Source organism: Notamacropus eugenii, chromosome 1 (genome assembly GCF_028372415.1).
Source record: "Notamacropus eugenii isolate mMacEug1 chromosome 1, mMacEug1.pri_v2, whole genome shotgun sequence".
Classification (NCBI taxonomy): domain Eukaryota; kingdom Metazoa; phylum Chordata; class Mammalia; order Diprotodontia; family Macropodidae; genus Notamacropus; species Notamacropus eugenii.
In genome coordinates this window covers 332,017,220-332,033,868 of record NC_092872.1, presented here as the reverse complement: position 1 = coordinate 332,033,868, position 16,649 = coordinate 332,017,220, and the positions used below count along the sequence as shown (strand labels likewise).

At 39.1% G+C, this 16,649-nt stretch overlaps 1 protein-coding gene across 14 annotated transcripts in view; it reads right to left on the bottom strand.

Annotated features, from left to right (window-relative positions):
- MIA2 (MIA SH3 domain ER export factor 2) overlaps nt 1-16,649 on the bottom strand; it is a 120,372-nt gene that overhangs the window by 75,621 nt on the left and 28,102 nt on the right. For 4 of the 14 annotated variants that reach the window (XM_072629775.1, XM_072629780.1, XM_072629777.1 and 1 more), the window contains exon 1: nt 5,084-5,267. The exons of 7 other annotated variants lie outside the window; for them this stretch is intronic. In XM_072629775.1, the coding sequence (XP_072485876.1) occupies nt 5,084-5,185 (102 nt within the window). In that variant the 5' untranslated portion in view covers nt 5,186-5,267. Of the gene's footprint in view, nt 1-4,777; nt 4,976-5,083; nt 5,268-5,367; nt 5,488-8,978; nt 9,110-16,649 lie in introns of those variants that run through there. 3 more of the 14 variants (XM_072629778.1, XM_072629779.1, XM_072629776.1) reach the window with 3 other exon arrangements.

Genomic DNA, 16,649 nt, shown 5'->3' with positions numbered 1-16,649 from the left:
GCAGTTAGCAGTTAGATGAAATAAAGCTCAATTTTTTTCCTCGACTTCATAGCATGAAACATTCTCTGAAATATACGACAGAACCCTTCTAGAAGTCCATGTATCCCAAATTAAGAACCCCTCATGGAAGGGAAAAGTGCTTAAGAATGAAAAACACGGGCCGCCTTGCAGGGTTACTGAGTTTCACCTTCACTGGAGATATCTGAGTATTAAGTCATACAGTTAGTTATGAGCTCAGACTAGATACAGTTGTGGTATGATTCTCAATTTCATAAACTGGAGCTTGAAGTGACCTCAGAGGTTCATTCCAACACCATTTTACAGATAAGGAAAGTTAGGCAAGAAATGTTTAGTGATTTGCCCAAAGTCATACAAGTAGAAAGTGGCAGAGCCAGAATCTGCTTCTGTGGTCCTCTGGCTGCAAAACCAGCACTCTTCCACTACACCACGTTACTTCATCTGAGGCAGTGGCTTTTATTAACAGTTATTTTCTTGGATTTTTGTAGACTGTGGATTTCTCACCATCTCTACTCTTCCATTTTATCATCTGTGGTATCTAGCATAGTGAATGTACTGGGGTAGTTTTTTCCCCCTACTTCTTTCTAGTTAAAAAAAAAAAATTCTCTTAGATTTTTAAGACTCTGGAAAAATGTATTTCATCGACACTCACCAGGTCTATTCCATCACTGATGAAGAGCTCAAAATTTTTATATTTCAAGTTGTAGTCCAGAAATCCAATTCCTGTTTTCAGACACCATTTCTTTAACCAGCTATTCCCTTTACAAATCTATCCTCATGTCCAGTATTTTCAGAAATCTCAAATCCAACATGTCTAGAACTGAACTCCATATCTTTCCCCCTAAACTTTGCCCCCCTTCCAAACCTCCCTAGTTCTGTTAAAGATAATCCTTCCAATGGGTTCATAATGTGGACGTTATCTTTCCTTTCCCTTACACCATATATCCAAACAATTAACAAATACTGACAACATCTCTCACATCCAACTTCTTTACCTTAGTTTAGACCTTTACCAGCTTTTGCCTAGATTACTGCAACAATCTCCTAACTGGCCTCCTGCTTCAAATCTCTCACTACTCTAGTACATTCTAAACACTGATGCCAAATTAACTTTTTTTAAGTGTAGATCTGATCACCTGACTCCCTTATTCAACCAATTCCAGTGGTTTCCTATTATTTTTAGAATTAAATATAAACTTCTCTATGTAGCTTTTAAAGTCTTTTACAACCTGGCCCCAACCTATTTTTCCAGAGTCAATGGACATTAATTATACTTCCGCACTGTGATTCAGCAAAAATGATTTGTAATTTCAAAATCATTCTCTACTATTAACTATCCCCTCACTGCCTATAAGCAAATCAGCTGTCCACTTTCATTAACTCTACGTTCAAATCTTTCATATCCCTCTCCTTTGCTCTCAGAATACTTGAGCCCCCATCATTGCTCACCTACACATTCTCTGTCACCTCCTAATTTATCTCCCTGCCTCTAGTTTCACACCTCATTCCAAACCATCCTCCATACAGCTGCCAAACTAATTCTCCTAAAGCATAAGTCAAACCATGTTCCTTCCCCACTTAAAAAACTTCAGTAGCTTCTTACTTCCTCTAGAATAAAATACAAACTTGTCTGGCATTTAAAGGCTCTTACAGTCTGACTCCAGCCTACCTTTCTGTACTGATTTCATAAAGTCCCTTATGCACTCGACCTACATTTCAGTCAAACTAATAAACTTACTGTCTCCAACACAAGATGTTCTATTTCCTACCTCAATGATTTTGCATACTGTACCTCCTGCCTGGAATGCTCTTCTTTCCCTCCACCACTTGAAATCCACTGCCTCCTTCAAGGTTTAGCTGAAGCATTACCTCCTACAGAAGTCCTTCCTGATTTCCATTTTTAGACATCCCTACTCCTCAAGCATTCCATTGCATATATTTTGTATTTACTTCTCATATAGGTGTTGTTTTCCCAATAGATGAACTGATTTTAGCTAAGCCCCTACTTCTGTGTTGGCCATGGTAGCTCAACATCAGGGAGCAAATGGAACTACATGTGGCATTTTTGTACACAGACAACCAGAAAGCCAAGCCAACAGACACTAAGTGAATTAAATCTCAAAGTCAGTTTTGATCTCCAGACCTACTGGCTATGGTAGGCCTGAGCTGTCCCTAAATATTGAAATGTTGGGATTATTTAAGAACTGTGCTAAAGAAACTGATGGGGAACTTTTCATATGGCATTTAGTTGGCAGCTAGGTGGCCTACTGTTGGACTTGGAGTCAGTAAGATACAAATTCAAATCCAATCTTAGATACTTATTGGATGTGTGACACTGGGCAAGTCACTCAAACCTCTCAGCCTTATTTTCTTCATCTGTAAAACAGGGATAATAATAGCACCTATCTTACAGGGTAGTTGTCAAAATCGAATGAGTTAACATATGTAAAGCAGTTTGCAAACTTTAAAGGGCTACATAAATGGGCTAGCCATTATTATTATTACACTATAGGGAACTGTGCTGTTTGGACTCTTGGGGGGAGGGGGAGTACTTGAAATGGCAATATTGGATACTCTCCAGAGCAGAGACTTTTCTAGAATTGAGGGTGTAGACAAATGTGTCAAATGCATCCCTGTTGATACAGGGAAATGTTCTATCAGTCTTCATAGAAAAAGCTTCTGCTCTCACTCCTTCTAACTATAACTTTCTTTTTCTCTAGTACTTCCAGTGAAGGGTAGGAGAGTATGCCCCAAAGTATGGGAAGGGGCAGCAGGAGTGACCCTGGCAGTCTTCTCTGTGGCACAAAAGAACAGAAGGGCAACTGTCAGAAACCAGAAGAGGTAAACTCAGGCAAAGAGAGGAAGTGGAAGTAACACCGCAACACTCTTTCTGTGCCACAGAGGAACATTATTAGTCAAGGAGCACTAGAGCTCAGCCATTACAGGGGGGCAATCCCAGCACCGTGGTAGTGCTCAGACACCACTGCAGAGAGGGAAGGAGAAATTGCTAGACCCTGGCACAGGGGAGCTGTGCCTGGCCCTGGCAAGAATGGGCAAAACACGTGGCTCCAGGAGAATGAAAGGAAAAAACAGCAGCAGCAGGTATTGGTACATCGGTCCAGTAGAAGGAGGTAGCAGAGTAGACAGCAATGATGGCCCCAGTGGAAGCAGACTTACCAAGTGGCAGACTTACCCAGTGGCAGCAGAGTGGACACCAGCACAAGGAATAGCAAAGGAAGGTCCAAAATAATCATTTGCTTACTGTAATTTGCAGATAAGAGGATCACTTCATAATGCTGTCAGTTTAGTACTCAGGGATCATGGATAAATACTATCTAGGGAGGGAGTGAAGGACCACAGATGGTGCTGCTGGGAAGTGGCTTTCTTTCTAGTACCTGGGGTAGGTGAAACTATCTCTTTAACCTCCATGGAAAAAGGTGAGCAGTCCCTCAGCAGAAGCCTGAAGGACCAAAGATTTGGCATTCCTCCTCTTCACCCATACAATGGTTCTCCCAAGAAGTAGATCCTGGCTGGTGGGTCAGTCATAGTGGGCAATTCTCTGTATTGAGCCTAGTACCAGGACAGGATTCACATAGGAAGGTAATGACCTCTTAGCTACTTTACTACAGATCATCCTGATCCATGATGAGAACGAGTAGTCTCGCCAGAAATATCATTCTCTGTGCTGTTTCTGATGCTCAACACCACCTGACACTTTAGACTTCAAAGATGCATCTCACACCACATGGACCAGACTGTTCAAATTGGGACTCAGTTCTTACAAAGGAGAGAAATGAATTCTGGGAATTTTGGTCACTGCTCTTCTTCATATTTCATCCCTCCTTCAGAAGGCTGTGGAGGAAGGTGAGGAGGGGACCATGGAAGGCTGCACTATTTTTGTTTGTTTTTTCTCTTTTTCCTCCTAAACCTATGCTATGCTTCTTGCATCGCCTGCAGGAGGGTTGTCCAGTAATGATCCTAAGGGCATTTAAATGGTGCAAAATCTACTAGAAGACCTTTAGGGCCTTGCCATTAAAGGGTGGGATATAATAGGTGCAGTATTCTAAGGCCATTATTCCCTCCCCTCCCCATGGGCTAAGCTAGCTTTTCCTTGGAAAATATTAAAACTGTTCTAGGTACTTAATTGGTCCAAGGGACTCAAACTGCTGATGTCATTTTCTGATTACATAAGTACAAAAAAGCCACGCTTTTAAACTGAAGACCAACATGGCCAACACCAGTGGGATGCAATACCCAAATGATCAATGTAACATCCTTGCCAAATATCCTTTTCCTGCCATAGCTAAGTAAACTCCATTTTATTAACTGTCAGATAATATACGAGTGTCTCATTTCATTCCAATTCTGAACCTGAAGTACCAATCCCGGCCTACAGTAGAAAAGCAGCAGGAACTCTTAAACATTATTTATAGGACTCCATTAAAAAAAAAAATAACATGGAACTATGTATAACTGTCACCATGTAACATGTAGTGGTACAGAGCCAGACTTGGATCACAGACCACAGATCTGGTGCTGGAAGGGACTTCACTAGCCCAACCCCCTTGATTCCAGCACCCAGCACAGCGTCTGGAAAATACTAAGCACTTAGAAATGTCATATTAAATTGAATTTTACAGATGAGCAAACTGGGGTCCAGAAAGTGAAGTGACTTGCCCAAGATTATCCAAGTAGCGCCAAGGATAGGGATTTAAATACAATTATTGTAAAAGCGGAGCCCATCTTGTCTGAAACTTACTAGCAGAATAACCCTGAGCAAGTCACTTAACCTTCTTCCTGCTCCGGCCTCTGCGCCAGATGCACCATCCCAGGGGGTCACGGTCTCCATTTATCCGGGTACAAGAGTTATACTTCCACAGGACGATGACATAAATCTTGGCAGGAACGACTCTCCGTTCCAAACCCCCAGAGGTGCCCGCGGGCCTCAGGGGGCCCCCAGCTTCCTCTTCCCGGGCCCCGCTCCTGCGACCCCCGGCCTCTACACTGCCCCCCACCCGCCCCACTCCGGCCCCTCGCTCCGGCCCCGGTCTCAGCTCGAGCTCACGTTGCGCAGCTTCTCCAGAACCAGCCCATAGTAAAGCTGAGCGGCGGCCCTGGGTCCTTCCACGGCTCCGAGGGCCATACCGGAGCCCTCTCCGGTAGCCATGGTCCCGAACTACGACAGCAACCGCGGCGACCTCCACTCGGGTAGCCCACTGCCGGCCCCGCTCCGGGGGCGGGCACCTAGACAACTGAGAAGTACCACTGGCGGAGCCGGCAAGGGGGGAGGCGACGTCGGCTGCATGCGCTAAAAGGCTGGAACCCTTCCCATTACTGAGCCCAACTTACCTTGCTCGTCATTTCAACTCTAAATTAATGGACTTTCGACGTCGGAGCCTAGAGCCATTTCCGAAATCTTCACTTAATTCACACTCCGCTCCCCCTCCCCCCATTTTTGGTTTCGACCAAAGAGCTAGACACGCTGCACGGAGCATGGGGCGGGGCCAAGAGCAGAAGGTTAGTCTCCAGCTTTCTACCTTAAAGGAGCCGTAGGATTGCTATGAGAAAAGCATCCTTAACTCTCTAATGTGTGAGGAGTAAAAGGCAGAAGGGCCATAGATTTTACCCAAGGCCTCCTGCACATTCACTTGAATGTGGGAAGAATGAAACAGAACTAAGGGTGAAAGGGGCGGAGTAGAATTTGGTCTATCTTGCTTTAAGGCGAAAGCCCCTGGAGACTGCAGAAGCCGGGTGCTGCTCCGTCAACAGTGGCGTAGGAACTACAATCCCCATAATTCATCCGCCTTTGGAAAAGGCTCTGGTGGAGTATGCGTAGATGGGAGCTACTCCTTCCTACACCCGTCAGACCCAGTGTGGGCATCCACTTCCTACAACACACCTGGATAACCCTCCCACCGCCCCCTGCTGTGTATCTGCTCTTAACCTATACCACTACCGGACCGTACCCTTCCCCTCTTCTCTCTGGCGACTTAAAGGGCCAGTCCAGTGCACGAGACTCCTATGTAAAACAATCAACCAGTAAGCAGTTAGTAAGAGCCAGTTACGTGCCAGGCGCTGGGAAAGATAGGAAGAAAAAACGAAACATGGTTTTATTGGTAAGACTGAAGGAATTCAATGGTCAGAGTGCCAAGCGTGTCAGACCTTTGGACTCTTGGCATGAAGTTAGAGTAACTTTGACCAGGACAAAGTTTAGTCTTCCCCCCTCGCCCCCCAATTAAAGAAAGCAAAGGCTGAGAGGTCAAGTCAGACAATACACAGGACCACAGGACGTGCAGGAGTCCAAGCTACCTGGCTAATTTTAAAATGTTTTTGTTGTGGTAAATTGAATCATCTAGGAATCACCGAAGTGCACGGTCAACGTTAAAAATTGAATACAAGATGTATTCTTTGAGAAAGAAAAGATAAAAGATCCCAATCCAAAGATAATTAAACTCCATTTTTGTACCTACATTTAAGTTTCTTGAATAAATTATTCTAGGCTGAAGATAATTAAGATTTTAATTTTTAAGAATATTCATATTGGTGCTAAATGAGAAGCTCTCCTTTAAGAGCCCCTAAGACTTGAATGGTCTGTTTTATTCAATAAGCCTCTACTAACTTTCAGCCAGCATTTCTTGAGTGCAAGATCCTAAGTTTGGGGTAAGAGGCAACCTACCTATGCTGGAAAAAAATGCATTGTTTCTCAGCGTCCACGATTCCAGATGTATCAGGTTTAGGTAAAGTCATCTCGTTAAATAGTATCCCATAAAGTCATCTCATTAAATAGTATCCCATATTCATCCTGACTTCTTCCTTTGCTAATTCTTCATCCTGACTGTACCTGCTAACGCGGGATATCCCCCAAGGCTCTGGGTTCTCTTCTCTTTTGCCTTGGTACTATTTTTTGATGATCTTATGATCTTACAGATTCAATTATCATGTCTATCATAACTAATTCTCAGATTTATTTTTTCAGCCCTAACCCCTCTTTTGATCATTCGTCTCCAGTTGCCTACTGGACATTTCAAAAGGGATGTCATTTTTAAACTCAACATATCCCAAACCAAACAAATTATCTTTCCCCTCTATGCCTTCTCCCCTTCCAAAATTCCCTGTTACTGTTGAGGGTAGCACCTTTCTTCTATTCACCCAGTCAAAACCTGGGTGTCATCTTCCAGTTCTCATTCTCTCTTACCCCTACACCACCATATCCAATCTGCTACTAAGTCTTATTGATTCTACTTTTACAACATTATACACACCTTTCCTCTAATACTGTCCCCATCATCTTGCTGGTCCTCAACACCTCACCCTTGGGCTACTGCAATAGCCTTCCGTTCAGTTGATGTCTTTCCCTCCTCTAGTCCATTTTCCACTGAACCATCAAAGTTACAGCAGAAAATCTGACCTTGTCAACAACAGTGGCTCCGTCCTCAATCAGCTTTAGTTTGGTTTTTAAAGTCCTTAACCTGCAAGAACATCTTTCCAGTTTTCTTTTCACTTATGCTCATTCAACTTACTCAGTGATCCAGTGATGTACACAAGATTCTCCACCTCTAGCTGCCCCTCATTCCTGGAATTCTCTCTCTTCTTACCCCACCTCCTGGATTTCCTGATTTCTTTCAAGTCCCAATTAAAAAGACTTCTGCAAGAAGCTTTTCTTGGTTCTCCTCCTGCCCCTCCCTCCCTCTGCCCCATGCTACTGCCTTCCCTTGGGGATTACCCTCACTTGTTCTGTCAATATCTTGTTTGTAAACAGTTGTTTGCAACTTTTTTCCCCATATTAGACAGTGAGCTTTTTAAAGGCAGAAACTTTTTCCCTCTCTTTGTATCCTTAGTGTTTAGCACAGAGCCGGACACATAGCAAATACTTAATGCTTGTTGGCTCTTAACTCCTCTCCATCACTTAAAAAATGGTTTTAATCAACCTTACCAACCTATTTTCAGACTCCTCGCCTGTGTCATTAATCTCATCTCTGCAAATAAATCCTATAACTAACAGACATTTCCCAAATACCCTAGACTAACCCAAAAGATTTATAGGTTCTCAGATCCCACAAAATGTTTCCCAAAATAAACCCAGTTTAGCTTAAGAACATAGAGCCCATGTCCTGGGAGGGGCTCCTTATTTTACAGATGAAGAAACAAGCAAGAGAAATCAAATTACTTGCCCAAGGTCACAAAGGTAAGAAATGAGTGGCAAAGCCGAGCTTTGAACCCAGACCCCTCCGCTCTAATTCCAATCTCCACTACAAAGCAATGTATTGTTTTATGTTTGTTTTTTTGGTTTGAAGATATTTTTTTTTTGGCCAGAAGAATATTAAAATTGTCTCCTTAGTTTAATAAAACTGAGGCCTATGTTTTCCTGAATTCACATTGCAATTGCAGTTTGCCACATAAGACTGAGGAGTATGATCACTCCTTTCAAATATAACTAGCAACTGAGCAACAGTTCTCCTTTCATAATAGAAACACAGTGCATTAAAATTTATGTTGTGAGATCAGCTTATGAAAAAGTCACCGAAAGAGAAAAGGGCAAAATAAAGCAAACTGACTAATTCTAACCTATACTTTCTTCATAACACTAGGACTTCAGCATGTCTATAACTTGAGAAGATTCCAAAACAATTCACACATATGCTGGTACTTTGAGTTACAGGATAATTCTGCCAAGGCAGGCTATTTTCAGGGACCTCTTCAGTCATTTGAATCTCATTAGGTCTTGTTTATAACACAGCACAAACAGATTCTGTTACCCTAAGACAGCTCATTTATCTCAATAACTTGCAACCTAACTACTTTTCAACACGAATGGTTATAATATAGATCAGAAAAGAAAAAAACAACATGTCTAAAGCCTTCCTGGGGACACGTGTGCGGCAAAACTTCCATGTTATTGCCACATAACAAGAGCTGAGTGGCTGGATATCAAACCAAGCCTCACTTCTTAGTTTACTTACCTCTTCTGCTAAATCCTCAGTATTCATTTTGAAAAGCATATCCCAGTAGCCTGATGTGGTTCTAGGAAGCACTAATATATCTAATATTTCTTTCAGAAATTCCCTGAGTCACAGAAATCCTGTACACTTGTTTCTAAAAAGGAGATCCTGTTTTGACATTTGTGAGGTAAAGGGGTGCCACAGGTAGAATCACGACTACCAACCTAACATCTGATTTCATGGTCAGCTTCTTTCCTTAAACTGAAATTTTTTTAAAATCCACACATATTTAAAAACTTACTCTTCTTTCTGTTTTTAACCTAAAGAACAGAAAATTTGTCATATTGTGACCATTAACTTGTGAATGTGTAAGGTTATGTTAATTCTTTTTTAATTCTTAAGATTATGTTAATTCCTTTTTAATACTTACTACAAGATCATTTTTCCCCTTCACTTCCTCTACCTCTACTTCTGAATCCATTGAAGTCTATTATTTTTCTGTTACTAAGGGGCATTTCATTTTTCTTCTTTACTCCAAATTAAAAAGCATTATTTTTTGCTATTTAGATTTAAGCATCAAACTCCTTAGGCACTTTATAAAATATTCACAATATGAATTCTTTTGACAAAGTCTTAGGGTTAGAAAAAAATGGAACACAGAAGGCATTTAATTCATTTAATGCGTTCAGGAATGCATTCAATTCAGTGCCACTGCAGGGACATAGAATTTGAAACAAAAATTGAGTTCCTGTCTTTACAAATGAAGAGACAGTCACATAGAAAATTAAGAGATTTGTCCACAGTCACAGACAGTAAATATTGAAACCAGGATTTGAGCCTAGGTCAAATCAACCAGCTAAGAAGCATTTATTAAATGCCTACTATGTGCTAGACACTATGCTAAGCTCTAGTCCCTTGATTGTGGTTCCAACATGCTTTCCACTACATCACCAGTTCTCAAAATGTGGTTTGAGGTTCCTTAGGGGTGCCCAAGACCCTTTCAGGGGATCCACAAGGTCAAAGCTATTTTCATAATAATGACAGAGGCTTATTTGCCTATTAAATACTCTTACCATCTCCAACCACATATCTGGTGAGACCAGATTTTCTCCATATTCTTCAGTCAAAACAACTTATCACAACAAACTGAATACAGAAGAAAATATGAGAATCTAGCTGTGTTCTATTTAACCAGACATTAAAGAGATTTGCAAAAATATATAAAACGATGTCATTCTCACATTTCTTTGTTTTAGAAAAATAGGTATTTTTCTTTAAAAAACATATTAACATAGAATGGTTTTATTATTGTTATTTTCAAATGAATTAATAATAATTTTAGATTTTATTAGTTTTAATTTCTAACATAAGAAACATCACTAGATATAATCCTCATAAATAAAAGCTCTTTGAGATCTTAATTTTTAAAAGTGCAAAGGGATCTTGTGACCAAAAAGCTTGAGAGCAACTGCACTAGAATAACCTGCTTCAAGTACCATATTGAAAACTTAGTAATTAATGGACATTCTGACCTGCCTCAAGAGGGGCCCCATCTCAAATCTCTTAAACACAAGTCATATTGAACTAATTGAGCTACATAATGGTTGCAAGAACTGTACTTGGAAGAAAACCAAACAATTGCTGAGCTACCTGTTCTTTCTCAGAATTCTGATGATGTAAGAGTTCTCACAATTTATTTAATCTAGAATTACTGGTTGAACAAGATCTGGGCAATTTCCACTCTTTGCTGAATATATAAATGCAGCATTCAAGTTAAAATGGAAAGAAGAATGTTCTAAAATTCGTAGAAATTCTTTGAATTGTAAAGTGACTAAAAAGTAATGTAAAAACCAGTTTATTTTAATTACTTATCTCTTGAAAATGATTTTCTTCAGAGGTGTTGAATCAAAGATGCATATATTCCCCTCCTTGTCCCTCCCTTCCTTCTGTAAATGTTAGCAATACCTTCCTATGTCCAGGAGAATATGTGAAGATATTGAAGCCATCCTAATTAAAGTGATATTCAGGTAATCCTTAAATTTATATTATTAACTGTCTCTGTTTTTCTTACAGGATGTCCAAACAGACATTCTTGATATCTCTGAACTTAACAAATATTATATTCATGTGCATGTATATTTTTGCTGTTCATGAATATGTGTGAATATGCATACATACATACATACACATATGTGTATAAGAAATTTCAGCCCTTTAAGGAGTAGAGATCCATTTCCTTAAGAAGTCTTTTCCATCAACTGACTGTTGTTGTTATTCTATTTTTTTTAAAATAAAAGCTTATAGCAATCTTGACTAACAAAGAAAGTGGTTTTGATTCTACAACAGTAATATTAGCCCAAACCTTTTACACAATAAAACTAAAATATGTTCTGTACAAGGCCTGACAGAATTACCAGAGAAGCAATTGTATCACTTTGCATAAGCAACCTTGATTGGAAGCTCCTTAATGACAAAAGTATATTAGCTATTAGAGCAGGGACTATCTCACTTGCCTATTTGTGTCCCCAGTGCTTTGCATATAGTAAGCACTTAATAAACGCTTTATTCATTCATCCATCCATTCATCAAGAAACACAAGACTTTAAATACAGTGCTTACTGTGCAATCAAAATGTTTCAAATCTAGGATCTATACTTAATTTTCTTTTTTAGGTTAAGAAATGATGATACAATATGATTAATGTGGAAACGTGTTTTATGTGATTGCACATGTACAACCTATAATGTCTTGGAGAAGAAGAGGGGAAAAGGGAGGGAAGGGGGGAGAGAGAATTTTGGAACTCGAAATCAAAAAATGAATGTTGAAAATTGTTTTTACATGTAATTGGAAAAAATAAAATACTAATAAGTAAAAAAAAGAAAAAGAAATGCTGATAGCTTCTTTATCATCCAAGTACTGTACTAATTTAGTCATTCTGCATTAATTTGAATATATTAAAAATAAAACTGTACATTCAATATATAACATCACTGCACCTAACATTACTAGCCAATAATAGCACTAGTGAATTATCATGCCTACAACAACTTGAGAAATCCCTAAGTCACTGCCCCCTACAACATTGATGATAAGTGTACTTCAATCAACTTGTTTTTTCTTCCACTAAATGGCCCTAGGAAGCTATACTTTTTGAGTTTTTATGGTGTCATATCATCAGACAGGCTGGTAATTTTTTGGCCAGCACAGCTTATGATGTGAAGTGGGGTTTCAGTCTGCATTGCTTGAAGGAATGCACCCACCATCAAAACTGAGGACCACTTGAGATATTTCAGAATGTCCACTTTACTTGTTTGTAGTTTTTCTGTCCCTCTTGTGTGGTCAGGATATAATTGGTCATTTCTTTTGCTATGTGGTTGCCTTTCAATAGCAGCCCATCCTTCCCTTTCCAACTTTTTGCTTCTAGTCTACTGTAGGCTAGGGAAACAAATTGCTAAGCTTGTTAAAATTATGTCCAAAATGAGAAAGAAGAGACCAAGAAAAGATCTCATGAACTTCTTCATCCATTGCACTGGGAATATCGTACAACAGTTTAATCACTGTCCGGACAGTCCTAACACTTCTGCAATGAATTACTTACTGCCAGCTTTAGGTACCTTCAAATTCACTGTCCTGCAGTGGATCCTGCACTTATTCATAGTATAGGCCTGGGCCCAGCCTTCAACATTGCTCTATCCATCTCCTAATGAGTATCCTCATTGTAAGTAGATTCCATTCCCTTAAGAATGAATGAATGAATAAACTATTTATTAAGTGCTCCTATGTGCAAAGCATGGTGCTGACCTCTAGGAATACAAATAGAAAAGTCAGTTCCTGTTCTCAAGAACTTCACATTTTAATGGGAGGGGGAGGGACACAACACAAATGGAAGGATTCAGCTACAAGTCAGATGGAAAGGGTTGCTGCCAACTAAGAAAGGCATAATCTCTGGATTCAGCCCTCCACCCCAATCCAGACAGAGGGTTCCTCTCAAGCTACGGCAGTCCTCACATAGTACCTGAACACTTAAGAAAAGCTACCCAGATGCAATTTACTCTTTGCCCAAATCTTGAGCTGGATACTACCCAGATGAGTCTGACAGCAACTGTTTATCTGCAAATACATTTTTTTAACCTCATTTCCTTAATTCTCCATTGCTTCTGCCTTCCAGGTCATCAGAGAGTGCCCAATTCCCTAGGAAGCAGAGAGCCTCACATTTCTAATTTATTAACAGTCTCCAGTAAATGCCAAAGGGTTTGGTCACTTTTCCTTTCTGCCTTTTGGTTTTTAGTTCTTCTCAACCATATATCCCCAAGTGAAATTGTAGAAATTTATGTGGAATTGCTTTACAATGATGGCATGCCATTCATTAGCTATGTGGCATAGCTAATGTGAGACCTGCTTGAGCCCCGAATCATCAGAAGAAAGCCAAAAACCTGGACTAGTCAATCAAGAGGATGATTTGAGCCCTTCTGGACTGACATAACAGTAATCCTTTGCAATGCTCTCTGAGTGAAGCCAAAATCCTTCTGCTGTATCAACAACCACAAGACTGGATTAAGCTTGCACAGACATCCTGAGTCAAGGGTGCTTCCTTGCTTTATGGAAACTGTAAACTTGGCTGACAAAAGGCCAGACATCCTGAGTCAGGGCACTTTCTTGCTTCATGGCTTTATAATCTGTGTAACCTAACCCCAAAGCAAGCTCAGTTCCCACTGCAGCTCCAAATGCATGCCTGCCAGTTTGTAAGAATTAAATACTCATGCAACCTAATTCTGTTTTAGTCCAAACCCTGAAGTTTAACACTAAACAAATGTGTTTCAGAGAAGTATAAGAAGACTTATATGGACTAATGCAGAATGAAGTAAACAGAACTAGGTAACTAATATACACGATAACCACAATACACCATAATATAAATAGGAAAATATGTTATAATATAGTTTTTTTACTGCCACATCTTGTTGTCTTATTTTAAGAAATTGCCTCAGTTACTCCAACCTTCAGAACCACCACCCTGACCAATCAGCAGCCATCAGCATTGAGGCAAGACCCTCCACCAGCAAAAAGATTATGACTTGCTGAAGGTTTAGATGATGGTTAGTATTTTTAGCAATATTTTTAATTAAGATATATATTTTATAGCCTTTTTAGGCATAATATGTATATCTTTTTTAGACATAATACTATAACACATTTAATAGACTACAGTATAATGTAAATAGAACTTTTATATTTACCGGGAAACCAAAAAATTGGTTTGACTCATTTTATTGTGATATTTGCTTTATCATAATAGTCTAGAATGGCACCTACAATATTTCTGAGATTTGCCTGTATCTGTAAAAAGGAGGAAAGTATTGATATAAATGTTCATGAATCTGCTCCAAAAAGTGCCAAAGTAACCTCTCAAGTGTGTGCTCTTTAGCAAAAGATTGCAGTCCTTGGTGGTCACTAACTCCCTATCTCCCATAAGTATCAACATTTACATTTTTTACTTTCATGCCATTTTCTAGGAACATACTACTGTGAAAATTGAGGACTTACTGTATATACACAACATATGTACATATATGTGTGTATATACAATAATTTAATGAAAAGTCACACTTCAAATATCAAAATTCAGGTCAACATGAAATCTTGACTTCAGAGGGCTGATGATGAAACATGTCTTCGGTTCCCCAATTGAAAGGTGACAGTCTACAGGGGCAGAATGTAGTATATTTTTTGAGTATGGTCAATAGATAATTTTATTTTTCTTAACTGTAACAAACTACATTTTACAACCACCAGGAAAGACTAGCGTATACATTTAGCAGCAGCAGAAACAAGCAGTTCTCAGAGACACAGATAATCAATAAACTCTAGGTACAGAAAACAAAAAAAAGCAAATTTTAGTACTTCTTAAGAGAAGTAAATCAAACAATTGCCTCAAGTTCCTGGCTTCTCACAAGCTGATGGAATGAGTCCAGGCCGTGGTGAACTACTAATTTCAGGGGTGAGGAATCTGGGGCCTGGAGGCCACATGTGACCCTTTGACTGAATCCAAACTTCACAGAACAAATCCCTTTAATAAATGGGATTAATGGGAATGAATGGGAAATGACTGGATTGTTTTTTTTAAAAAGAAGTATCAATAAAACTTTTTCTAAAAGAAATTAAAAAACATCACCAGAAACATCACAAAAAAGACAGAATGGTTATATGTTAACAAATAGGAAATTACTAATGTGATAGTATATCAAGAAGTGTTTAGTGCTGGAGATACAAAGACAAGAGTAAAATAGTACCTTTCATTGGAGAACTTATAGTCTGTCTGAGATAGATAATATATATATATAGGAATACACAAAACTATAAAAATTGATACAAAGTGGCCAAATAAAAGTACCAGTGTCTACAAGATCAAGAAGGACTTCATGTAGAACACGCCTGGAGAACCTGTGTCCCACGGGCTGCTTACGGCCCTCTGCCTGTTTGTAGTCGAGCATAAGTCTGTATTTTTTTCTTTTTCTTTTATGAGGTGTTTACAATAGCTAATTGTAAAATTTGGGTTAAGTATTGGTCATATTTTAACTTTAAAAAATAAAGTATATATTTATAGTATTAAAAGATAAAATATGTTGATATTATACAATATTATACATATATGTTACGCATTTTCTGAGTTTCTAAACTTTTTCTGTTGTCAGCTGACCTTCAGGTGTTGTTGGTGCCTTTCGCAAAACTCCCCTAAAATTCTCATTTAATTTCTTATGCCAACCTGTGATATACTGAAACTGTGATGGGGAAAGTTGCAATATTGAAGGGATAACTGTAGAGTGTCATATAATGAGGAACAATGAAATGGTCAGTTGGACTGTATGTGGAAAGGTACAATATGTAACAAATTCTCCTCCCATTGCCTTTCTTTATAGGGGACAGAAAGTATACTTGCAGAGCATTTCACTTTGCATTGCTACCCTGCCTAGCTTCAGCTACAGGAAACAAGATTCCCCTCCTAATACATGTAGTCACTTCATAATCCCCCCTCACTATGCTGCTAACTCAAGCCTTGAATGACTCTATTTCCCTCAACTTCCTCTCCCCTCCGTTTGGAGGACTACAGATTGGAGTATTGAATTCCTCCCAATGCCTTTCCTTTATAGAGGGCAGAATTGAAAACTTTGAAAGCCTCTATTTTAATGATAAATAAAACTTAGAGCTGGTTAAAAAGAAGCTATAGACAACCTATCAGCTACTCTGATCCAAGATGAGAGAGAGGAAAACCAAATTGCAAATATCAAAAATGAAAAAGGAGAATTCACAATACATAAAGAAAATACAAAGGAAGTTATTAGAAAAAATTTGCCCAATTATATAACAGCAAAAATGACAAATGAAATTTATGAATTTTTAACAAATATAAAATGTCCTGATTATCAGAATAAGAAATGGTGAATTTAGAGTACCCAATTTCATAAATAAAGAAGTTGAACAAGTCATAAATGAACTCCCAAGATATGTGTAGAGAACCTCAGGACCATATGTCTTATAAATATAATGTGTAGTCTGGCCCATAAATGGACTTCATCAACCTGCTTGGTTGATGTCACCTTTCCATACAGAGGATGTTAATGAGATTGCTGGTGGTGTAGGAGAGAGTATACTCTGGAAATATGGAGGGAACTGTTTGTATGTTAGTTCTTATAT